The sequence below is a fragment of the Centruroides vittatus genome, unplaced genomic scaffold (genome assembly GCF_030686945.1).
Source record: "Centruroides vittatus isolate TY-2023 unplaced genomic scaffold, ASM3068694v2 scaffold_861, whole genome shotgun sequence".
NCBI classification, from domain to species: Eukaryota; Metazoa; Arthropoda; class Arachnida; order Scorpiones; family Buthidae; genus Centruroides; species Centruroides vittatus.
The window spans coordinates 81,154-108,937 of NW_027122718.1; the positions used below are offsets into that span (position 1 = coordinate 81,154).

Here is a 27,784-nt window from a genome sequence, read left to right on the forward strand (position 1 = left end):
GGTGAATGTCTGTCGGGAGGTCTTTTACGGGAAACCAGTCCCTATTCGAGTGAAGAAAACCCAAAAACTGCGCTCGGCCAGTGCTTTGGCCAGGCGCGAACCCACGAACCAACTACCGGTGTTCAACGGCCGAAGATCTTCGCGAAACGAGCTATCAGAATTTACATACAAATTCACATTATTATCGTATAAACCAAAATCGCACGAAGACGAAATGTCTCGGCTGCGGGCACTAAGAAGGTCTGTTTTTAGCAAGTCCGTTATAGGTTTGGCTGGGCCAACAATGGGACCCGAAATATCCGGACGGACCACCTTCCGAAAAATTCCCGGGTCTCCCAGAGCGTTAGGCCATCCGCCCGTCAAAACATCGCGTTATTCTCAGAAAATTGTTTTTACGAAGATTTATAACCTAGTTAAATGATTTTCATTCTTTCACATTATTACTTTGTATAATCGCCGAATTAAAATCTGCAAGTGTAATATATAGAATAAGCCCTGGATTTAACGGACCAATTGGGGGAAGAGTGTCTTCTATTGCTGAAAGTAACGTTAGATCGAATGCATTTTATATGTAATATAAACATATATTAATACTGAACTGACAACACGTAGGGAGTATTAAAATGCTGCTGTAATGTATAACTACAAGTAAAATATGATTATAATGTACTGTACGTCATTTATTCTCGTCGACTGGACTTATTTTAACGTGCTTCGTTGGCGAATCGAATAAAGAAAAGGTTCCAGTTATTTTCTTCAGGAAAATTTTTTGGTCCGTTAAATCGAGAACTCGCTGTATTTTTCATTCCGTATCTAAGAACGATTAACTTTTACATGTAAAATTTAGGAATTTTATTTAATCGCCGAATAAATCACATTTAGGCTACACACGATCAACTCGTCGAAAATAATTTTACTTAAATGATAATAAAACCGGACCCAATCTCTTTCAACCCCCTCTTAATGCTCTCGAGATTAAAAGCGTAATATTGACCTACATCTTTGTATCAGTTTTATTCGCCAAGATTAATTTTTGATTGTATCGTGTACAACACAGCCGGGCGCGCGCACAAAAAAATCAAACAATCTCTCTTTCCAAACTATTTCTCGTCGCTCCTCCCCGAGCAGAGATTTGCATATAATATTATAAGTAAGTTAATTACAGCCACGCGTAGATAATAAAATCGCTAGAACAACACAACTAATATAAAACAAATACGGGCTGCGATTTTTAATCGTCTTTTAATTTAACCATTTTTGTGACTTTCGGTCTCCACCGGAAGTTTGTATATAGTTAATCGGGCCCCGACCCCTAACTGCTCTCGATTTTCATCTATCTAGCTCTGTTGTCCAGATTAACTATAAACCCGGGAAACTGCGGGTGGCCAACACTATCCGCGTTTAGTGGTTCTATTTACTCGGTCACTAGTGTGCGCACATATATAAAATACTTACATAAATATATTAAACTAGTTAAGTAACGCTGTATCAGCGTGTAGTCGGAACGAAGCCGCTCGCACCTTTATTTTCTAGATTATGAGGGAAAAAAGAAACAAAGAATCATTCGTTCTCATCAATATATTTGATTTCTATCGGATCATTTAAAGGTACAAATATAAGGTCAGAATAAGCCATTAATTAATTGCTATGCCAACGTCTCACGAAATTCTGTCTTATCACTATGGGCCTCGGACTTACAGATTGACTCGTAGCCATCTTCGTTGTAACTCTAAAAATACTGTCAACTATTTTTTTCACTCGACTCAATGTAACAGGTAAGACCGATAGCTGTTTCTTTTTTCCCTAAATGTATTTTGATTTTTGGAAGAGTCGATCCCTGTGATTTACGTATAGTCATCGAGTACGCTAAGGTAAGGGGAAACTGTCTACGAGAGGGCAATACACTGCCATCGTTCGAAGAGCGTGTTATGGGGATTATCATAGACATGAAACATATCATGAAACATTATCATAGACGAATGGTCCCAGATAGCTATCGAATTCCTCTAAAATAAACAGAGGAAGAGCCGGAGGGCGAGCGTATATAATGTAGCGTGTAGTTCCTAGCGAACCATTGAGGAGACCTCCTCGCACCCGTAAGTCGACTCTCGGCACGATTCTGGCATTAACTGACAGATTCACGTACTTGGAGAGACCGAGAGCCGAGTCATCTTTGGACGAAGGCGGGGCAATATCTGGAGTGTTTTCGGATGATATATAAGCGAGAGGGCATCCAGTCGACTGCGTGTAGTCTTCGTTGCTTCGTTTAACTCGCTCGTTTGTCGGATATAGCTCTACTGCCGTTTGGAACCGATCGAATTCGTCTCTGGATAAATAGGCTCGATTTCTTGTCGTCGGAATGTTCAGACCTGTATCAGAGAAATCACCCGAAGCTAGATGTTGTAAGACATCCGTGAAGTAACTATCTGCGCTATTTTCTCTATGAGAATTACTAAGTTCAATGAACTTCTCGAAAGAATCAAATGCGAATGTAATGTAATGTCCCAACAAGGTCCCTATCTTGTTGGGACACATTGTAAAAATACACTCGAGTACAGAGGAGTATCTTTAACGGGAGGAAGCTGACGAAAATTACCAAACAAATAGGTAAAGAATCCACCAAACGGCTCGTCTTTCTCGGGGTTTATCTCCCTCGATCTTCTCTCGATCACGTAAAGCGTTCTTGCACCAATCATTGACATTTCATCGATGACGACGAATTTGAGCGACTTCGTCTCAATCCGGAATCTCTGCGCAGCTTCTCCATTAAAATCGATATTTCGTACTAACGATAGGAAGACGAAGGAGAAAACGAATCGTAAAGCCATGGATATTGATCGCCGCTGCTCCACGTTTTAAAAAGACTTGTTTAAATTTATTATTCTATACAGATTCTTTACATTTGTTGTTGTGTATCTCGTTAGCGATAACATTTACCTTTCAAAATGACCGTTTTGATGCTTGTCGTATTTTCCGACCACTAGATGACGCTTCTACGCGTGCCTGCAGCGAGCGACTAACACTCGACTTCGCGCATTCCTTGTCAACACTATAACTCTAGAACGAGTCGTCCGATCTCGATGAAATTTTCTAGGACGACTCGTCATCACTCAGGAATGAACCGATTAAAATTTCAACTCTCAAAAATGAGCCATACTGAAGAAAAACGCCATCTTGGTTTTGAGCCCTATTTCCAGTTCTACAAAAATGGATCATTTTTGAGAGTTGAAATTTTAATCGGTTCGTCCTTGAGCGATGTTGAGTCTTCCTAGAAAATTTCATCGAGATCGGCCGACTCGTTCTAGAGTTATAGTGTTGACAAGGAATGCGTGAAGTCGTGTATTAGTCGTCACTTCGTTCCGACAATAAGCTCTGTAGTATATAGATACTGTAATATTAAAACAAATTGTTAAATAACAACTAACGAAAATGCGCGTAATATACTTTTATAAAAATTCCCTATTTAAAATCGGAAGTTAGAGAAAACGAATCGCATTTCCGTATAAACTTGTGAAATCGAATTGCGTAACGAATTTATTAATAGCAACCGACTGTCATCGATGGTGGAATGATTTAAGTCGAAGCATTACGTAAAGTATTTTCGTCTTCCTTTTCTTTAAAGTATTACTACACGCGGTGCAATGCCTTCTTCTGTCGTATTACCCTATCAATTACCAAACACGGGCAATAAATTATTTCCGAGTATTATTACAATGTCCCTTACAACCCCTTTTAATCGAAATAAATATAAGAATTCTCAAGGTTATTCCTAGTATTGTGTCTTCGACTTCTCTAATACACGTCATCTATATTCTTTAGAATACAATACGAAACCTCGAAAGGAACTAATCATTTTAAATATTTTTTACGATTAAAAAACACGCTTTTGGACACCCGGACGGGGTCGGGTGGACTATCCTACGTCAATACCGCGCACTCGCGTGGATCTTTGGCTTATCGGGTGGTAGGATTTTGGGGGACTCGTCCCTAAAATAATAAAATGCGTTGTCGTCAAAGGTTTTTGTATACAGCGACGCAACTGGCGGGAGAAGGACTTTGCGGAAAACCGGCCCCTATTCGTAAAACCAATTTTCTACGCACTTAATTATTTTTAAACTTAGATTAAATACTTTTTAAGTTAGGAGATTTTAATACGAATTTGCAAATTTAACTCTGACGGAAATGAAATTTTCTCATTAAAAATGAATGAGGAATTAAATATTTCTACGGAATTTCTGGGAAAAACCGAGAGCGAATTATGCGGGTGGGCTGCTACAATGCGTGGAGAATAATACAGTAAAACCTGTCCCGGACGGAACCTGCCCAAACGAAGCGCGCGCCTGTATCCTTATTTCTCGTAATCGTTCTAAAATACGCTCGCGCTTAAAACTACGTCTTCGTATAAATTATGATTTTTTTAAATTTGGTGCATTACGCGCGGGACTAAATCAATTTTGCAAATTCGAATTTTTATATTACTTTTGAAATTCTTTCGTCATTTTACAAAATGAATGGCGTATAAAGCTTAAACTTTAAGTTAGGCCTAATAAAAATAGAGAATTTATTCTTTTTACTCTGTTTTATGGAAGAATCTTCCAATTGCGGACGAATCGTCGTCGATTTTAGGAATATGCGGATTTATACGTCGTACGAAAAAATATTTTAGCCTGGGATGTCCCGTAAAAAGAACGTGGTATGCGCGTCGTAGCGTCGTAGTTTTCTGTCAGAGACTACACGCGCTCGACACGTACAGTACTTACGGACGTATAATACTGCGCATCGCGATATAGTACTCGAGCTACAACGGACGTCGCGTACAATAGAGGAGAGTGCAAAGGCCACGCAACCCTTTCTTTGTTTCGCCTTTAGTTTTTAACCGCTTTTCTACTAAATAAGAAAATACTACAATATCGCTACCGTCCGTCCCGTCTGCGATTTTTTAACATACTACCATTATAAAAAAGTGATGTCTAGCAAACGTCGACCGGCTGGCGTACGGTACGTTATACGCCGGTGTACTTTTGTTTCGTTTTGTTTACGGCATCGAGGCACGCGGGCAATCTGCCGAGAGAAGATGGGATGCCTCTCGGGGGGCTTTCTACGGGAACCGGCCCCTATTTAAGTGTTACTAACGTCCAGAAAACTGCTCGCCAACCCGCAACTAACCACCGATACGGGTGATGGGCGCGGGCTGGTGTGTCTCCGGCCTTACGACGATAAGCGCGAGTGGCCGAGAGCCTTATTTACTATAGAATTTTAATCTAGTGGCTCTTTCGAAAAGCTTGCTAAATAGCATTTAACATAATTTAACGGCGATTATTGTCAGGTGTAAAGTTGTATGGTTAATAATAGCCTATAATCGGGAAGCCGGTGGCGGTATAATACAGTATTGTCATCACGCTTCTCGTATCTAGTGCTTGTGACTGGATGGCGTTGCCTCGTTCCATTTTACTCTTATAAAACCATCTTCTCACTTCCTGGCTATTCGATGTATTAAATTAATATAGCCTATATATATTTTATTTTTATTAACACGCGGAATCATTTTTCTCTGTAAGTATCGATGAACACGATTAGTCTATTTGCGAGAGCGCTCGGACAAATTCCCAGCAGTTTTGCATTAATCGCTTTTTACAGAAACATTTTCGAGACATTTGCCAAAAATTCTCGAAAACGGAAGCGTACGCGACGTTTAATTCTTTTACTAATCCGAGATAAACATATAAAAGTAAAATCGTACGATTAGTGTGAGATACATTTGATCGCATTAAGCTATTGTGCCGAGGGCGTAGACGTCGTTTCGAAAATGCCGGCGGTTATCCGGCGGTTATCCGTCGTTTTGCAATTTTACAATTCGATTTTACGAAAAATATAAGAGCCGTTGCTGTAACTCTATGGCCAGGCAAGGGGAGGATTTGTATAGAAAACTCGCCCGTTTAAACTGTATTTAAGTGTTAGGCACGTGAAGAAAACCCGGTAAACTTCACGCGCGAACCCACGTTGGGTGTTCGGTGGTTTCGGCTATAACTTTACGCAATTATTAAATTTATGTTGTATGTTTAGCGTGTATATATATAACTTCTGCCGTGTATAACTACAAAATGTATTTATTTCTATCTCGTCGATCGTAACTATTAAACACGACTTCGGCTAGTGTTGCCCTTCCAATCCGCCGACAATTTCTCTCGATCGTTCGTAAGAATTTAACAGTTTGAACTAGTAAATGGTTGATTAAAATTCTAATGTAAATTAATTTTTCTTACTTTTTTTACAATATTACAATATATTAATTAAATATCGAAAGTTTCAACCGATTGTAGCAGTACTCGGAAGTCGAGTGTTTGCTTACACAATACAGTTTTGTAGGGGTGCAGTATCTAAAATCGAATTATTCTATTAAAACATAAAATACACTTAATTCAACTAACAATAGTCAATCAAATACATTAAATATTTATATCTTTCCGGTTGATTAATCCGACTGCAATGACCTCGGATGCTTTTTTTCCCTTTCTTTGCTAGACTTTAGTTCTAGAGTAGTATCGATGACTGGATAAAAGAATCGTCGATACTACTCCACCGTTGTTAAGGTTTGTGTGGACTTAGAATTTGGCTAGGTGAAATGCAACCAACTAATGATAAACTGATCTCAAATAAATTATCGCCTCGCTTTTCCGCAACTTCCAGTGCAATTTATGTCACCGTGGCTGTAGTTTTCTTCGTTTAACTCGACAAATTCGTAGTTAGAATACTTCGAGGTTTAATGGGATAAAACAACACGGGCAGGATGCGTCGAGGGGAATGCCTACCGTAGGATTTTGTGTGAGAAATTGGCCTTTAGTTAAGTTTGACACAGTAGTGGGACTCGGATCCCTTACCTTTAAAAAGAAATGAACAAAAACAAACGAAATAAGTAGAGGGAAAAGCTTTGAATGCGACAGAGGCACCTATACAATCAATATATAATAGGCAAGAGTTTACTCTTCGTCCGCAGCGCTAGTGCTCGGGCTCGGGAAACTCCGAGTGGCTAGCTAGCCCCTACACGAGGCAACTACCGATTTTCAGAGATTTCTATCCACCGAGCCACTGGTGGACGCCATTTGTAAAAAAGAAACTTAACAGTCATTAACGGAACAGCACTGGTCTTAGAGCTTCGCGAAATACATCTCATTTATTGTTCATTCGGATAATCTAAAAGATACGCTTTAATTTAATGAAATTTAGCTCGGGATGCAAAACTTTTAGATTAAATAAATTAATTTAGACAGAGACGAATCAAATAGTTTGTTATTAATAAAAAGTTTCTTTGACCAATTTAGAACCAAATTTTACTGTATTTGATGATAAATAAATAAAGGAAAGCCTATTTAAATGAGTTACATTAAGATATTTGGAATTAACCGCCAGAGCGCTAAATTCAGTTTTAGAGAATACAGTTACCGCCATAATGAAGTACGTACTGTACTGTACGTAAGTCTCTATTACTGTACTGCGCAGCACAAACACTGCAGTGTACAGCGAATAAACAGTCGATTGTACAGTAGTGTACTTAGAAGATCGGGTATTAATTGTGGATTGTAAATGAATTTTTCAATGCTGTTAGGCGGTTATCCGTCGGATAATAAAATTTCTACCGTATGTTGACTAAAAGATGGCCTAAACAGTTATTTCGACAACTGCGTCAGACGTTCGGGGCCGATCACACGCTCGCGCCTCAGCTCCTTCTCTCGACGGCTTTACAGCATTGTAACCTACAGCCGCTACCTTTTCGTACTATTTCCTGTACTTTTAATTACAGTTTTATGTTTTATAAAGGGTTTTAATTCCAAATAAATACGTGGCGTATCCAGGAATTTGAGAAGACCAAGGCACGCGCCCTCTTTTTCGGAGAATGTCACCGTTATCTTAGAATTACCAGATCTTACGTGATTGAAGCCGCGAGATTCGAGTTATTATATTTATTTATTTATTTCGAAAACGTTTTGCACGTGCCAAACCGATTTACACTTTAACCGAATTACTAGCAACGTTCTTCCTTAAATGATATTAATACGTGTCCTTAAAACGAGTTTCTTAATCAAATAATTTCAAAATAAAATTAGAAAATCCCAATAATTCGGAAATTACGTAATGCGATTGAAAAACCGGAAGGGCGGCAACGCCGACTCGAAAAATAAATAGAGACGAGAATTACGCGCCGTCGAGGCAACTTTTTCGCTCACCGACCAGCTGCTAAATTTCATCCTTACCACGTAAATGCTGTACATATTTTATTCGGCATTAAGCGAATAATTTTACTCGGAATTCTGGACTTTCCTCGCACGCTGTTCTTCGCATACGGCTAAGCCATGGCCCGGGGAATGCCTGTCGGCGGGATATTCTACGGGAATGCGAAGAAAGCCCGTCGGCGCGAAGTTAACTCACGAGGTATAAGTGCACTCCCAGTGTTAAGTGGTTTTATCCACCGGGAAACTGGTGGGCCCCTTCGACCGAATTAAATTACCAGCGGTTGTAGGGCTTTTCTCACGCTAATTTGCCATACGAGCCCAAGATTCTCGTGTAGATTTAAATAAAGTCTAAGGTATACGTACGAAGAACTTATAAATATTAATAAATATATAAAGTGACGAGTAATTGACTTTATAAAGATATTTAAAGAAAATGTTCTTACAAAGTTTAGTTAAATACGATTGGGCCGATAATTTTGCAATCGGAATAAAGCGAGATAACCCCAAAACGACGATTGTATACGTTAAAGCTACGCCGGAACCCGTGTAAACCGGAATGGCAACGAACGTTTTTCTCGTTTAGGCAGGTTTTACTCTACGTTATAAATTTTACTGTTAAGTGCCAATTTACGTTTTATAAATTGAATTTTTAAATTCAGTTTATAAAAAGAAAAAGAAAATCCTACTTTTGAAACCAATGTCGTTTACGATATATTTTTTTAACATTAAACGGCAAAGAAAAATCACCGTACATGTAAGGAAAGTTCCTAAAATAAAAACTCAATAAAACATTTCTTTTTAAAAATATATAGAGAGAGTATTATAAACGAATATATCTCATGCTGAACGCATTTATGCTCGTGTCGTATGCACCGAATAACGCAAAGGCGTAATAAAATTAATATAAAACCTGTCCCAAACGGAACCCGAAAAAATGCAAATTCTTTGGGAACGCAACCATTTTCTGTGTTTAAAATGGAAATCTGCCAAACCGGAAAGTATATTGGTTACCGGACTGGTACTACCGTATCAGTCTGGTTTACACAGATTTCGCATTATTTATTTCTATTGTATTAATTATTTAACAAAAGCAAGTAAATGCCGCTTATACTTCTGGTTACAGTAAAACCTGTGTAAACCGCATTCGTACGGTATCGAATATATTTTCCCGGTTTGCAAGATTTCCGATTCGAACAGGTCTTTGCTTTTTACACAGAAAATCGTTTCTTTCCTAAGAATTTTTTCCGGTTTATTAAGATTCCATTTTGGACAGGTTTCGTTACTGTATATATGTTAGGTAAAGGGTTCTATACTGTTCGACGTCTCCGCATCACTCTTGGACACCCTAGAAAAAAATACTGTCGGGGTTTCCACCCCTCTTAAACTCGAGCAACGCCAGACACGCGCAGTTAGTATTTTATAAAACAATTGGTCACGTGACAATCTCGTACTTATTGTTGGAACCATTCCATAAAAATGTAGGAAATTTTAACTAAATGCTCACCCAATTTTTTTCTAATCTTCTGAACAATTTTATTATCAACTTTGTAATTTAATGTTAAGAATCATCGTATTGTATTCGCGTTACAAGCAATATTTTTGTCTCAATCATTATTTACGAATAATTTCATGCCTCCGCTCAATTATTCGGCAAAAATAAGAAAATACTGCTTATTCTACTACATTATATAAATTGTGCTGTATATACAGTAAAAACCTGTCCAAATCGAAAAAATGTTCGGTACCGTACGACTCCGGTTTACACAGGTTTCGCTGTATTTATTTATATTATATTAATTAATTAACAAAAACAAAGTACTGCTTATACTTCACGTTGTAATAAAACCTGTGTAAACCGGAACAGTACAGTATCGAATATTTTCTCCGTTTAGTCAAGATTCTGTTTTGGTTCCCGTTCCGATTCTTAATTATTAACACGTCAATAAAGCGTTTAAAAGTTTTATTTTTAACGCTAGGAACGTGATAAGTTTAATTGTAATTTCTAGATTCCGAAGACAGATTTGAATAGATTAAAATGACCCCTCTGCGGATAAAATTCGCAGTTTTTGCATCACGTGTTCCGCATTGCTTAGCCAATTAAAGTAGTTTACTACCGAGGAAAAAAAAAAAGGAATTCTACGAGTACACGGGTGGCTGTGTTTACTTATATTTTGCACACTAAAAACAACGAAAAATGAAATACTGCCAGACAATCCCAATATTTTTTTCCACTTTTTGTTTCGAACAGGTTTTTTAATACCGAAGGATTTTTTCCGGTTTTCCGTTTTAAACAGGTTACACTATACTGGGAAAAACACAATTAAAATTAAGATAAAAGGTATTTTGAGGTACGTTAAAGAGATAAACTGGATTTTTGGCACGACTTTCCTCGTTTCGTAGGACACTACCTTAAGAACGGGTACAGAATTGATACACACAATATTAGGTTTACGTGAATTATTTCACTGTCATCTTTTTTTTTTAATAAATTAAACAGGGTGCCGACTAATTAATTTTAGTCGACAACATAATAAAAATAGCAAATATTCAGAAGAAATTAGGGCAGACATCTTTTTTTACGTTAACGCCCTTATTCGGGCGAGCAATTATTCGGAATGGATGTCAAAAACACAAGTAAAAAATCCCTCGGGGTGGAATAGTTACTATTATATATTAACTAAATGGTTAACAATAAAAATTTATGCGTGTCTAACTCCGATTTAGTGTGGCCGTGACGTCGCGGGATAAAAATAACCGCTAAACAAAGTGTGTTTTGTTAGCGGATTATACAAACTTTTCGCGGATTTTTTAAACATTTTTAATAAGGCACGTGTATCGGGATCCACACAAGAAATAAAAGAAAAACACTAGCGAGCATAACAATCACGTTTAGACAGCGCAGTTAAACTGGAATAAAACTTAAACGAACTTACTGTAATTGGACACGGCATCCTACGCCTCAAACACTAATTCTTCGAGTTAAAATTACACTTTGACCTCGACAAAAGTTACAGCACTTTACAGCAGACACCCATTGACAACACTGACGTCATTAGTATCACTATCCAAATATTGTAGGCATGCGCATCGTACATCGTAATTGGTTAGATTTCACTTAGGCTTATTAACGCACCTTTGGAGTCGTCGAGTCGGAGGAGGAAGAGCGATTTAAATGTTATTTGAAAATTACGCTTTTAAAATTGATTTTTTCTTTTTTAAAATCAACTCGACGCGCAACTAAATATAGATTATTTGTAGATCAATAAATTATCGATCGGAATTACGTTCAAGATTTAGCCGTTACATAACTCGATAAAAATCGATCACACGACGTTATTTCTAGTCGTCGGCTGTTTACTTCGAGGACTACAGTAAAACCTGTCTAAAACGGCCTGCCGAAACGGGACGGTGCGACACGGGCTTCCATGTATTCTCTCGGTCTTTTCTAGCACGAATTTAAGAAAGAGGAAAAGAAAATCGAAGCGCTTTTATAAATTATAAACAAACCTTTCTTTATTATTAACGACAGTAGGCAAACTTTTCGATTCATTGTTAATTCATCGGAGTAGGTTATTTCGTTTAAGATTAAGTTTTATTCTAATTTGTTAATTGTATTCAGTTTTCTAATTCAATTTCTTTATTAAATACGGTTTTTTTTCTACGCAGGAAGCTTGTTGTAGTTGTACTGGCAATTTTCCAGCATGTTTTAGTACAAACCTTTCTTTCTCTGTGACGTAGACGAGGTTTTTCAATTTCCAGGATAAACATAGATCCAAAAACAAAGAAGGTACACCAAACAAAATTCTACGAACATAATAATTGTTTTTTTGTAATGTCTTTTAATTCACCGACAATAGAGGGGTCTTTCTATAGGTATGTGGGGGGAGCACGACTTTCTTCACCCAAGCTTAATACAACGAAACCTGCGTAAATCGGACTGGTACGGTTTAGCAGGTTTCCGTTTTGAACAGGTTTTTTTTACACAGTAAGCACTACCTTCCTATTTTCCCCTTTATGCAGGTTTTCGTGTCATTACTTTGGTCAAAAATTTCTGAAATTTTGCAGGGAAGTTTGTGGGTTAGGGGATTGACGTACCGTAGTTAAAGGTCAAGGGGTAGGAGATAGGGGTAATCGCGTAAGTGGGGTCTGAGTAAGATTTTACTCGTTATTAGCATTTACAATTTCTTGTAAGACTAATCTATCTCCAGAACACGAAGCTTTTTGCTATTTTAAAATAATAATATTAAAAGTTTTTATATAAAATATCGCAACAGATAGCGCCACACAGAATTTTAACTCTTGCCGGGAAAGTTACGCAACTCGCTGCTGGCAATTCTTTTTTCTGGTTTCAATTACATTCTCGGAGAGAATCATTAATAAAATATATCTGCCATATTTTTCATCGAATGATTTCCAACTCGTCGCTGCTAATCGATGTTTATAGTAACAAATTAAAATAATATTTACACCAATTCCTATCTTAAATTATTTCACGGTTCAAGGCAGCGAGTTTGTTTTTCCAGATAATTTCTGCATTAAAATATGCCAACTCGTTGAAAATTTTTTAAAAAATAAGTTTATTTTATATATTTCTGTCTGAATTATTGGTATAGTAAAACCTGCCAAAAGGAAAAATATTCCGTTATGTAGTTCGAGCCATTTCGGATTACGCGGGTTTCACTGTACATACGAAAGATTATAGCCGAAAAATTTGATTGCGTCAGGTCGTACAACACATTAGTAAGCGTATAAAAGAATAAATTCTGCTAGCAGATGCTTATTTTTTGGGCACTTTTGACACAAGGAGGCAATTCTCGCCTCGTAATTAATAAAACAAAAACACGATTACGCGAAAGAATCCTCTAAACCGTGGCCAAATTACATTATATAAATAAATAATTTAAATATTTCGTAATTCATAAAAATTCCGCCCATGAATATTTTCTAACGAAGCTGTCAAACCGATCGTTTCTCGCCACGAATAATGTAAAGTAATATAGTAACTGGTGCAAATTCTTATTATTAAGAACGTAATTACAGCCAAACTAAACCAGCCAAATTACGAATATTTACACACTTTTATCAATGTATAGGCCTATATGAATTTAGTCGCGAAATCTTCCGACGGCAGGCTGAAAGGAAGCTTATCTTTAGCACCACTCCGAGACCATTCGTAGCCGAACTTCAAAAATTTGCACGTTTCTCTCCAAAATATTTTTATTTTGGTATTTAAATTATAAATTAAATTTCACTGCGCTTAAATTTACAACTTTAAGGCTAGGCCATTTCTAGTCGCGCGATTTTTCACTGGCAAAAATAAAACTCGTTGTTTCCAACACAAGTGCACAACGCGAGTGGAGGACTAGCCTAATACGGATTTGGCAGGTTTCCGTTTTAAACAGGTTTTTTTTTAAACAAAAAACGCTCCGTTTTGCAGATTTTTTTTCCGTTTTGGACAGGTCTTACTTACGTATTGTTACTTACAGTACATATTATACTGTATATACGGACGTCCGCAGAAATTTTTCCAGCGGGGGGCAAAGCTTGGAAATAAATAATTACATCAATAAATTTTTATTTAATTATCCAATTTTGGGTGTCGTTTCACAAGTAGATTATGTAATACAGTGTTGCATCGAAGCGCCCCGTGGTGTAGGGTGTGAAGTTTTACGATTATTTGTGGAATTTTTTTACTCGATCGTGGGACGCTTGCCCCTCTGCAGACTCCCACCGTATTGTATAATATATCTAATTATCATTAATTTTTCGACAATTAGAAATGATGTTAAAAATCTAAATTTACTTACATAAAAAAGTGCATTTTATTCCCTTCCACGTATAAATTTTAAAAGTTTTTAAAGTTTAGATTTGGAATTTCTTAATGAACTTTTGGGAAAATCTTTAAAATTATAAGCAAAAACCTTACGATACGAGCATAAAAGCAGCTTGCGCTCTTATATAAACGCGAATTTTATGAATATTTTAAACGCACAATTCACTTCAAATTTAATTCGATGGTGTAAATAAATAGCGAGATAAAAGAATAATGTACTTAATTTAATAAACTTCCCATTACTTTTATAAACATATTTAAATAATCCGTAATTATACACACGTTATATTTTCGCCTATGTTAATTAGATATGTGTAAGTTACAATTAAATGGAATATATTATTTTTACACGGGTTTAACCTTATATAAGTGTTTGAGAACACAGAAAACTACCATTTAAATGCCATAAATTATAAATAATTTTTTAAAATTTAAAATTAAACTTAAAAAACAGCAATCTGGAAGTAACCCGTTGTGTTTAGTGTTAAACCCAAGTATTCTTGCCAATAAAAGTAATTAAACGAACCTTGTTTATTTATATTATACGTGAGGCGATTAAACGATAACACACGAACATCATTAACTCACCTTTGGTAGAAAGTAACGGTGACAGTTCATGGCATCGCCACCTATTCCCACAACGACACTTACACGCAGCGTTAGTGATTGAATACGACGCCATCTATCGTAGGATGGCCAACTTAGCCAAACAACCCATAAATAACGGACCCCCGAGCGGCCGTTACTCCCGTCGACGTTTTTAACAAATTTTAAATTGTCAAATGTTATTATTCTACATTTAAAACTTTCAACACACTACGGGGGAGGCGTATCCGCGGGCGCGCTTACGGTGATGCAGCGCCCTCGTGACACCAAAACCGTCAGTTACGTTACTCTAAAATAATAATAAATATGATAAAGTAATGTAGGGTAATTGAGTAACGTGCTGCGAACTACGGAGGCTCCCCGAATCTGCTGGAATAGCACCTATATTCTCAAAACCCTAGATACGCCATACCAACTCGACATTTAAACAGCAGTTATACTCGTATCGCGTTTGTTTCCGGGATCAAATGTTATATTTATTGTGTAATATAGTATAAATCAATATGCTCGTCCATTCAAGTTCAAATATCTAGTTTTATATTATTAAAAAAGCTTACACGTTTAATATTCGTTCTAGATTTTTATAAGTTCTAAAACTAGAATTTAATATACATCGATATCGTGTATATTTATTTCGGAATACTTAATTTAATTTCTCTGACGTCACACAACTAGCGATCACTTCTTCTGGATTTCGGGAATGGTACAGTACTTGGAGGCAGATTGGGTGAAAACTCAGGCACGTGCCCCTGGTTTTCGGAGGAGGTTACTCAATTACCTTAGAATTACTCAGTTACTCGATAATGCATTATCACGTTTATTATTGTAATAAAATGATTGCTTGGGTTTCGTGGCGGTGCTGCAACGTAGGGTCGCCAAGAGTTGTATGGGCCCTACGGACAGAGTCAGTGGCTTTTGCCTCTTAGCGGGCCCCTTTAATCTTCTGTTTTTGAACACGTGGAATACGTACTCTTAAAGATTTTCTTCTCTGTTAGTAAATAACGTTAGTTTCGTAGGAATAGGAATGACTAAATATCCCCCGGACGGGAAAAATTCCCAACTTCCCCGTCTCCGAGGCCCTAGACGTGCCGCGTGTTTAATTGTTTAATAGCAGTAGAGTATTAGAAGATGGCTTTATTAACAGTAACTGTTTGTCTGTCACCGATACGCGTGACGTACCAGCTGGCAAATTAGTTTTTCTCTTTCCTGCGAAAACCGGACTGGTACCGTACAGTTTCCCTTCAGGCAGGTTTCCGTTTTGAACAAGTTACACTGTATTATGCCATAAAGATGATCGAATGATTTTACTAGTGTAGAACAATTCCAATAAATGAAACTGGAACATTTAATTTTTTTCAAAAATTGCGTGCTGTAAATGTAAGAAACAATTCAGAACATTTACATTATTTTAGCGTGTTCCAGATTAAAGCTGTCAATGTGTTTATGGGATGTGTAAAGATCGATTGTTCTGGAATAATGTTAGCAAGGGTGTGCCCATTTCTCTAAGAAAAATTATTACGTTAGCAGATTGTAACAGGTTCGCGTAATAAAAATTCATTGGAGAATTTAGATACATATCTAAATAACTAATTAAGAACTGCAAATACCACGGGAACGGGCTATTAATAAATTTTGTAAATATTAAATAGTCTCTTGGCAAAGTTTAACGGATACATGATGTGATTAGTTACGGGCGTTTCATTTCATTCGAGGGTAATAAAAATGATAAAAAAACTTTTGTGATATTTACCTGAGTTTTACGTGTATAAATAGCAGGCCCTCGAACCGAAGTGATTTCTTATAATGATCTGGAACTCGTGGTTTATTGTTAGCTGGACACAAACCACACATAAAACATCTCTACTAAATTTAGTGTTTGTGTCGATGGCAGTAAGCCATAAAATCCACGTGATTCGAACACGTGATTATATTTCTCGTGTATCGTGTTTGACCCAAGGTGATTCTTTAGAAAGTTTGTTTCCTGTCAGCTGACAAAAAAATAAAAATCTAAACGTCCCACAATAATTTCGTTACACTAAAATAAATTCAAAGGAATAATGTATTGTTGCTTATCGGAAATAAGCTTTCAATACACAGTTCCCAGTGTAGTTCAATACAGAATTCCGTACGCACTTACATAGGGCCTATATTTAAATTAACGTAGAAATTTCCACTTAAAATTGAACGTAAAATATTTATATTAATTAAACCGATGTTTAAGGGTAATTTTATTGTATAATACACTTTCTGTTCTATAATTTTCTATCTTTTTATGTAAGATATATTCCTGTTTGCTTTAGTGAAGAGACAGTTTACATGTAACAGTGGATACAACTTGTAAACAATTGCTCTTATTATTGTTTTAAAGCCAATAAATCATCGTATATATTCTATATATTCGACTATACACTTGAATTAATTGAAAAAAATACATTTAAATATGATTAATAAATATTAATTAACATGTTATTTTTGTTTTGTTTCTTTATTTCTCGATCTCTAGCCTTACATAAATAAGTCTTTATTGTAAAATTAACAAAAAATGAATAAATTTTCCTCTTATGTAACTTAATTAAAGGGAAAAATTTACAATTCCCTCTAATACACATCAATCTCACTAGAGATAAGGAAAGTATTGTTAACTCTATTCAAGTATAGGAAAAAATATTCAAAATAATTTAAAACCTGACAGACAAAAATAAAGTTTTTACGACATTTTAATTAACACTACTTTCATTTTACAACAGACGTATCTCCGTAAAAAAACATTCGGCAAAGAGTTGCGTAACTTTCCCCGGCAATAAAAAAATTAAAAAATTGTGTATGGCGCCATCTGTTATGATATTTTAAAAACTTTTTATGTAATTAGTTATTTTAACATCACAAATTTTCAGGGTAGAAAGGAAGTTTATTTAAAAACAAACAACAAAATTGTAAATGCTAATAACAAGTAAAATCTTCATTAAATCCGACCCCATTCGAGATGCGACACTTGATTCCACCTATCTCCCCACCCCATCGACCTCTAACTACCAAAATTTAATACCATCAATCCTTCTAATATACAAATCTCCTTGCAAAATTTCAGGAACTTTCGACAAAAGACACAGGAGTTATTAAGCTTCGAACAGAGTGAACAAAATCATGCCACACACATACACGCACACTAACATCCGTGCATACAGAAACCCTCCCCCATTCTTTCGAATGTTTCGACGTTTGAAGATCTCAGTCCAAAAATGCAAAAATCTTGGAGGGGGGGTCATTTTTTGACCTATCGTCACACTTTCCCTCTGTTATAGAGTGAAACCTGTGTAAAGCGGTGCGTGCTGCATCGAATATTTTTTCCGCTTTGAACAGGTTTTTTAACACAGAAAGTCGCTGCTTTCTTAAGAAATTTCCCCGTTTTAGGCAGGTTTTACTATATATTACAGCCGGGAAATTAAAGTAGATTGCATTCAAATTGACTATTCTAACAGATTAATATCAAATCGGGACATCCTACAGATAATATATATCTATTTAAATTATATACTACAAAAGAGGAACGCACTTGTGTTATATAAATCAGTACAATGGAAGAAAATTCAATAACCCTTTAACAGATTTAAATTTTATTGTTTTAAATCCAAATTACGTTAATTGGGTTGCTCCTGTACTGTGTTATTAACTAATTCCGTAAATTACAATAATTAGGAAATAATAACAATAACTTAATGATACTAATCTGCTTTTAATGTTTGTTAAAATGAGAATAATTGCAATAAAATTTAAATTATCACGTGCTGCATATAGGCCCTACTACTTATTTAAAATGTCACCGTGTCACTTAACTCACTTAAGTTTATAAATAAACTTGATCAATATCAAATTTATATAATATTAAAACGAAAAAGCGCATGCGGTGAAACCTGTTTAAAACGGAAACCTTCCTAAACAGAAAAATTCCTCGGGATGGGGCGATTTTGTATGTTTAAAAAAAACAGTTCGGTACGGAAACTTGCCAAACAGGAAAAATACAATAAAACCTGTGTAAGCCGGGCTCGTACGGTACTTAATATTTTTCCGGTTTGGCAGGTTTCCGTTTTGAACAGATTTTTTTTAAACATAAAATGGCTTCGTTCTTAAGAATTATTCCTGTTTAGGAAGGCTTCCGTTTTGGACAGGTTTTACTGTATTTCTTTTGGTTTTTATGTAGTAAATTAAAAAATAAGGTCCTTAATAATTTTAATTGTTAATTAGTTACAGAAACACCAACAGCCTAATTTTATATAAAAATAACCTTAATAGAGCGGAAACCTGTCTAAATTCTTAGCAACGCCGCTGTTCTAAACGGAAAAAATATTCGGTTCTGGCGACTCCTGCTTCTCTGTATAGTATTTGAATTAATATAATGTAATAAATGTTTAATGTTTTTTTACTCGCTTAAAATTCTAGTTTTATTGATCAAAATGCAAAACGTTTCTAATTAATGGTCTGCAGCTTCCTTAATCTCGAGAAGGGAGTTAGATACAAGACAGTGGCTGGAGGTGCCGATTAACTATACGAACTTCCGGTCTAGACGGAAATCACGTGATTCTTTAAAATAAAAATATCATTAAAAATTGCGAAACATTTTCAGATTTTTATTGATATTGCGCCACTTTTACAAAACTGCAAATGGTCTAAAAGAGATGAATTCTTCTTACCAACTCTTTTATCACTCATACAATAAAACCTTAATAAAACGAAAACCTTCCTAAACGTGGAAAATTCTTAGGAATGAAGCGATTTTGTGTTTTAAAAAACCTGTTCAAAACGGAAATATACCAAACAGGAAGTAATATTCGGTACCGTACGTCCGGCTTACACGGGTTTTACCGTAATTGATCCCATTGCCGGTTATCCAGTCCATATTGGCCAAACGGCCAGCCGTGCAGTCCCGTCTCAAATAAAAAAATTCGCATTTAAGTTAAAACTTCAATACCGGATCCGGAAATCCAAGAGGGACTGCAGAAAGGAAACAACGTAGAGTGAAACACGTGTAAGCCGGACTCGTACGGCACCGAATATTTTTTCAGACTGGCAGGTTTCCGTTTTAAACAAGTTTTTAACGCAAAAAGTCGCCGCTTTCCTGTGAATTTTTCCCGATTAGGTAGGTTTCCGTTTGGACAGATTTTTACTGTGTTAAATAACAATAAATGAAAATGATTATTATATTAGTACTACAGCCGAATATTTAACTCAAAACAGTCACGTCTGGTCGTTCTTGGCTTACTAATGAATGTATGTGTAATTTAATTAATGATAAAGTATAATTAAATTATCTTCTATCACGAGCTTACTCGGATTGTATTAATTAGAAGTTCATTTGACAAAAAGTTAATTTACTACCTTCGTAATTTTATTAGCCAATTAATGGTTACAATTTCGAATTTTTTTACGGTATTCTATATTTTACGTGTAAACATTTACACGGGCAAATGCCTACAAAATAACTAAACCAGTTGTCATTTTCTCATAACTTTTGGCCTTAAAAAATGTTATTATTATTTTATTTTATTAAAACTACAGCTTTAAAATAAAAATATATCACACATAATGGTTACAATATTGATCTAAAAAACCAGGGGCTCCCAGAGGAGGGAAAAAGGAGCAAATTGCCCTCTGTCCCGATGAATTGAGTACTTTGTGTACTTTAATACAATTTCATTTATTGTTAATATTATTTAATTTGGTCATCCACATGTTCGGGTATAAGCCTGTTCGGGTGTATTGTGCATGCTGGGTATACAGGTACTGTACGCCATATTCTATGTTCTTCGATTAATATACTGTATTTTATTCTGTGCTATGACAGTTAATGCCATGTCCTATGTTCTTCAGTTAATGCATTTTATTCTATGTGTTACGACAATTAGACAGCAATTCTAATATATCGTTGAACTTTGGATACACCACGAAGGAACTACGGTCAGTGATATTCAGTATGCAATTGTTAATAAAACGAGGAATTCATTTACATGATTTTGCATATTTCAAGCACCAATGAACGTCAAGAAGTATCATTAGCGATGTATTTCTATAGTTTCCAACAATAGCAGTAATGTTTCGCTTGATGTGATACGCCGTTCATATTTAATTGTTTACATTGATAACACGTTTATAAACAGTAGAAATAAAACTGAAAGCAATGTTTTTTTCTTACTGTTTCTATTTTTCTGCATCAGAATATTGAAATTTATAATACAATAGAAGTCGTAGTAATAAACTATTGCAAATTGAGTTGTCATTCAGCTTCTATTAAAAAACAATAATAAATTATTCTTTAAATTTCTCTATTAAATTCTCTTCCCGGTTAACAGGAAGGCAAGAAATATTTTCTAAAAAATCTAGCAACGAGTTGCGTAACTTTCCCGACAAGAGTTAAAAATTGTGTACGGCGCCATCTGTTATCAGATTTTTCTAAAGAAACTTTTTATATTATTAATTAGTATAAAATGACAAAAGGCTTAATTTTGAGGTTAAGATGAGTTTCATAAAATATTGTAATGCTAATAACGAGTAAAATAGTCATTAAGTCCGACTCTACTCCAGATATGACACGTGCCCCCCTTTATTTCCCCACTCCTCGACCTTTCACCACTAAAATTTAATAGCACCAATCTCCTAATATTTTTCTTTCTTTCTTTTTTTGCATTATTCGACGTTTCAAGGTCCCCTCAGTCCAAAAATGTAAAAAATCTTGGGGAGGATATTTTTGACCGATAACCATACTTTCCCTCTGTTATATATAACAACCGAAAAGTAATAAAACCCGGGTGCTTGTGTGAGTGTCACGTGTCACTAACTCGTTCAGGAGATGGTCTTAATGAACGAGTTGGTGCCGTATGATAAAAGCATACCAATGTGTCCGAAGTGGAAAATCTTCGACAGTTGTACTTTGCCTGGCTGACATATTGTTTGGAGACACGGGCGATGACAAGACAATAGATTGAGGATAGCAGAGAGAAAAATCAAGAGAATTGTGTTAAGGATAATCAAAATACAGTACTCGGACTCGTTAATCGGAACCCCGGTAATCGGAACGATTTTCAGTCGGACTGTGTCGTGCCGAATCGAACGTTTTTGATACTAAATTTTCTTCTAAAGTATAATTTTTATGTTTTTATATTCTTCAATATATTTATTTTGTTTGTACAAAATGAAGAAATAATTTTTAACGATACGATAGCCTCGATTATTATTATAAAAATTTTCGTTAGGCTTAAAATCGACGAAAATTCAACACGAAGCGACACGCAACGGAGAAAAATTTGAACATCGGACAGGTTAATATATTTATTCGTACATAATCGGTAATCGGAACAAATCACTAATCTGATCAACCCCAGTCCCCAATTGATTCCGATTTTCGGTTCTCTACTGTATATCAGATGAAAACTGAAGAAGTAAGAAAACGAACTAGGATTAGAGATATCATGTAATGGGTTAGAGAAATAAAAATAAGGTTGAGCTGAGCGTACGATAAGAGTTACAAGTCGATGGACAAAGAGAATAACAGAATGGACCCCCAAGATCAGGTAGAAGAATGAGATGGAGAGACGAAATACAATAGAGGCGGGATGAACTGGATGCAAAAAATTCTGGATAGAAGTCATTGGAGAGGACTATCTCCTGTAGTGGACAATAAGGGATGATGATGATGACATTTTCAATACGTTCGTATTGCAACTCACATAACTTGAGACTAGGAACCCTTTTTTTTTTTTTTAACTCTTTCCACCCTGTGGGCACTAAGAGGGCCTCTTTTAGTAGGCCCATTATGGGTTCGGCCAGGCCCACAATGGGGCGACCGGGTGGTGAGGGATGGGGCCCGACATATCCGAACGGACCACCCCCCGAAAAATTCCTGGGGATTATTCGACCCGTTCGGATTCGATCCCGGGTCCCCCAGAGCGGTAGGCTGCCACCTTTACCGCTCGGCCATCCGGCCGTCGAGTAGGAACCCTTGTCGATAAATTCATTTAAAATTCAGACATAGAAGAAACACAAAGTCTTCGCAATCGTCCTTTGTAATTTTTAAATTGTGCCGCCACCAGAGAGAAATTTTAGACAATTTTAGCATATCGCGGCGGAGAAGAACCTCAAAATAAGGTCGGATCCACCGCGTGACAGTGTTGTTCCCGAGTTGTTGGGACGATTGTGGGGGTCCCGTGTTTCTTCTAACGTGTGAATTTTAAATGTTTCTTTTGTCTTAAAATCAATGTATTTTAAATAAATATAATCACGATTAAATAAATTGAATTAATTTGTAAACCTTAAACTCTGAATCATAAAGCTCTTTGTCTGCCCTTTTGTATTGATGCAATATTGTTTTCTATAATTTTTAAATACGTTTACTTTGTTTTAATTAAGCTGGGTCTATAGTGTTATTAAATAAATAGATATTTCTAGATTAAATGTATTTAAGATAAGAAATTTTCACGTTCGCTTACAGTTAATTATTAAATTTGAGTAGTCAAATTTAAATATCTCGACGATATTTGGTTTGATGGAATTAACTAGTGCAACACGTGAGCGATCTGTCGCAGAGGTGCCTCCGGGAAGACTTTCTATGGTAAACTGAGCCCTACTTATGTAAGAAAAGAAAGAAGTGTTATACACGTGAAGAAAGTCTGGAAAAATCCACTCGATCAGCTGGTTGACAAGGCACGAACTCGACCGACTACCAGTGTTCGGTAGTTTTATCCACTCGGCCACGACGATGAGCGTGTTCAAAATCTCAGGCAACTTCCGGTTGCTGCCAGCAAGCTGCAAGCTACCAAACAAGATGACAGCCACCACGAGGCTGATTGGGTTGGACATTTTGAACTTAATCGATTTGTTGAACCCCGAATAAATTAAAATTCGGTTAATACATTAATAGAATATTTTAATATTTAAATATATAAAATTACTTGTCCTGACTGACTGACTGAGTGACTGATTGATTCAACGTCGCCCAGAGCAAACCGCCGAACCTAGAGGTGAAATTTTGTATAAAGGTACGTCACGAAAACGCACACTAAGAAGGGACTTTTCGAAATTCCCCTCCGGGGAAGAGGGAGAGGATTAAGGCTTAACCCGAAGAACGGTTCTACTGTACTATTTTAGATGCGATTTTTTGATTTTTTAGATGCGTTTAGTCTTCATTAAGTACTTAGGTTTATTAAATTTATAACGTTTCAGACATTGTTATAAATATTTTTGGATATAATATACCAGACATGGGCAAATGCGGCTCTTTTTGAGTTACACGTGGCTCTTACCGAAAGTGTTCATTTCTGTTTTTTATTATTATTTTTACAATTTTATTTTTATAATTTTGTGAAAATATGATTGTTAAAAAAGTTCAATATTTGTTTTATATTATATAATAAAATCGCGCGCCTTACCATACTATCCGCCACGACAGTACAGAACAGCGGCTCTTACGCATTTTGCAAAACCTACATTCGGCTCCCACTGAACTCTTGCTTGCCCACCCCTGTACTATACTATAGTATACTATAGATTAGGCCGCGACTCCACTAGCCGTAAAAGGGCCGTAAAACCCCTCACCGTAAAAGCTTTTAATCACGTGACCATGATATTTTACGCCTGAGCAGGTCGTAAAACCAACGTAAAAGCGAGTTGAACAGTGCTCAACTCGCTTTTACGTTGGTTTTACGACCTGCTCAGGCGTAAAATATCATGGTCACGTGATTAAAAGCTTTTACGGTGAGGGGTTTTACGGCCCTTTTACGGTTAGTGGAGTCGCAGCCTTACTCCCTATGGAATTTCGCGATTTTGAGTATGTATCTGAACTGAGGGGACCGACACGAGTTCAATTGTACCCTACTTTTGGACCGGAGACGAAAAATAAGAAAGATCATACTTTTTAAGTTATCATACTTATTTACTGCTATTATGCAGACCAGCGCCGGATTAAGCCTCTAGCGGGCCCTAGACAAAATTTAAATTGGGGCCCCATTTAAATAAGTTGCTTCTAAACAAATCTTATATAATGTGACATTAGCGTAGCTAGCATAGGTGACACCCGGTGCGGATATCGTGGTGTCACCCCAAGTCACACCGTAGTGTCACCCTTTTTAACTCTTTTATAAAACACTATTGAATTGTAATATCTTCGCACTCGAGCAACTTGAACGCTATATCGAATATGCGATGTCGCGACGTATAAGTTTAGATTTAGAAAATAAATCATACCCATCCATACATCAGTACTACCACGAGAGGCAGCCCTAGGAATATTTCTAGATGGTGCGAGAGCTCTCTTGGCGTACATCACTTCTGACGCACGGGTGGCTGTAGACCTTTTTTTTTTTTAGGTAATGGCTACTAGTAGGAATTGTTAAACAGCCTTTTCTGTCCTGTCGAATTTCTTAAATAATTTTTAACTCGTTTTGAAACAGAGAAATCTTCTGCACTGAAGCCGGGCCCCTCCGAATTACGGGCCCTAGACATTTGTCTACTTTGCCTATTCGATAATCCGGCCCTGATGCAGACGGCACCGTAAGTTGCTAGTGCCGCCATCTTGCGGCAAAATCTGCAAACCATTAAAAAAAGCATTCTGAAAAAAAAGAAATTGCACGAACAGTCGTACGCTACTTCTTTTTCTTCTTTTGTTCAAGAACTACCGTGAATCAATAACCGGTGACGTTAAGCACTGGGTGGCCTGCCGGCGGTCCCCCTCCGGGAGGTCTGTCGATCAGTCGAACGTCACCTAGGGTGCGTTCTTTAATAGCGGTCGTTCTGCGTGGCCGCTAGTACGGGAGTGCGCTCCTGTTTCTAGGGATTTAGGAACGACGGTGAAAGAAAGATGGCGGCGCCCGCACTATCGATAGTATGGTGATGGAGGAGTCTATAATTCTAAAATAAGAGCTTTTGAAGGCAAAAGAAGGGTCCCAATTGTAAAATTTAACCATAAAATGGATTATTTGTTGAAAGAGCATTCAAAATAGCCACGAAAAAAATTAGGATGCCGGCTACCATTCGAAAAAACTTCGAAAAGACACATCACCGCGTGCACTAACTCGCGCTTTCACGACTTCTAAATTTTCATTCATAAAACCACATAATGGACCCCGAAACGAAACTATCTGGCCATGGATAACGCCATTTTGCTTTCCACCGTAAACTACTGCTACGAACGGCCGTTTTTGCCGTTTGACGGCGCGCACTCCCACCGGAATTTAGGAACGCGTTCCGCTGGAATTTTTAAACGGATGTCGCTGGCGCGGAGTTACGCGGAGGAATAAAAGAACGCACCCCTAGTGGAAAACTCTAAAATGGAGTAGAATGCATTGTGAAAGGCAAGAAATCGTAAATATGATAACTTTTTTAATTTTCGTCTCCGGTCCAAAAGTAGGGTACCGTTGAACTCGTCTCGGTCCCCTCAGTTGCGATATATACTCAAAGTCCCGAAATTCTACAGATAGTAATCTATAGTACAGCCATATTTTTATATATTTCGATTTTTTAACCAAATGTTCGAACCGTTTTAAATTGGAATTTGTTATTGCATATTGGTTCGATCATAGAACCATTGTAAACATACCAGAAAATTGATCAAATTGAAAACATTCGTTTGATTCTGGACAATTCTCATCATTCTTATCGGTAGGAGTTTTTTTTTTGTAACTCTTTCCGCCCTGTGGGCACTAAGAGGGCCTCTTTTGGTAGGCCCATTATGGGTTCGGCCAGGCCCACAATGGGGCGGCCGAGTGGTGAGGGACGGGGACCGACATATCCAGACGGACCACCCCCCGAAAAATTCCTGGGGATTTTTTCGACCCGTCCGGATTCGATCCCGGGTCCCCCAGGGCGGCAGGCTGCTAACCTTGACCGCTCGGCCATCCGGCCGCTTAGCGGTAGGAGTTATGTAACAATTACTATGGTTGTTGAAATACTGAATATAAATTGTGTTTGCTTGCAAATTCCGCGCGGGCGAAGTCGCGATTAACAGCTAGTACTAGTATATTTACGTAAGACATCATATAATTTGTTTCAGTTGTTAAAGTATAATCTTACGATTGATTTAGTTATTTAAAACTCCTACGGAAATTGAAAAAATCATCATCTCTTTCTCTTTTTTTCATTAAGTTCAAAAATAAATTTAACGTAACGTTGAAGTGCCCATCATTCGCCATTTTTCTTGTTTTTCTCTTCCGATATCTCTGGCAACAAGCGTTTTTCTCATTGGATTATGCTGAGATTTTGAATATGCCCAATATTTACATCGATAATGTTTTTGGTAGTAAGATATAAAATACGCGTTACAACAGAAGTAACAAGCGGCTTATTAATAGCGAGGTTGAGACCGAAGTTTTAAACGCGAAAACGTGTACGTCGGACGTTCGGGGCCGCTTTCCGTAAGCCTAGAAGTTTGACAATGGCGTTTGGAAAATCGGTGGAATCGCGCTGGACATTCCAAGAGCCATTGTCTAACTTCTAGGCTTGCAGGAAGGCGGCGCCGAACGTCCGACGTACACGTTTTCGCGTTTAAAACTTCGGCTCAATCTCGCTAATATTTAATGCAATTTACTGTCAATTAAAGAATACGACCGATAAATTTTAAAGTATACTAATAACTAGTTATAAGTAATAAGTGGTATACAGTACAAAGGGAAAATAATGATAAAACTTGAGAAATTGAGGTGCAAATTTTCTTTCAAAGGGATTAAAAAAGTGATGGATTTTTCTGAAAAGTGAAAAAATGCTAAAATCGTAGTCATTTTATTGCGCATGAAAGTATACATAAAACACGTAACGCTAGACAAAATGATAGAAAATTCGAATCAGTCACTTTCATAGTTTACAAACAGAAAATCATTGCACTAGCAAATACATTCGCTCTTCGTTGGCCATGATCGGACAGCGTGAGGAAAGTAAATCTTTGAAATGCAAACACGATCTCAACTTGGACAAACGTAAGAGAAGCTAAGAACTATAAAAACTTCAGCTTTTGCAACTAAACACTCACGAATTATACAGCATTTCCTTAATATCCGGAATTTTGTTAAGGGAGTATTAGTTTCTCTAAAGCAGTGGTTCGTAACCTTTTTATACTCGCGGCCCACCAAATATTTCACGA

The 27,784-nt window shown here is 36.8% G+C and overlaps 1 protein-coding gene across 4 annotated transcripts in view; it reads right to left on the reverse strand.

The window, feature by feature from the left end:
• The window catches only part of LOC136990026 (uncharacterized), a 43,533-nt gene extending 27,097 nt beyond the window's left edge, over positions 1-16,436 (reverse strand). Inside the window, exon 1 of one of the 4 annotated variants that reach the window (XM_067288352.1) lies at positions 16,418-16,436. Coding sequence is in view for 1 of the 4 variants with exons in the window: in XM_067288354.1 (XP_067144455.1) it covers positions 14,650-14,679 (30 nt within the window). In the remaining 3 variants the exon portion in view is untranslated. Of the gene's footprint in view, positions 1-11,161; positions 11,260-14,649; positions 14,683-16,417 lie in introns of those variants that run through there. The other 3 variants (XM_067288354.1, XM_067288351.1, XM_067288350.1) reach the window with 3 other exon arrangements.
• Positions 16,437-27,784: the final 11,348 nt, after the last annotated feature.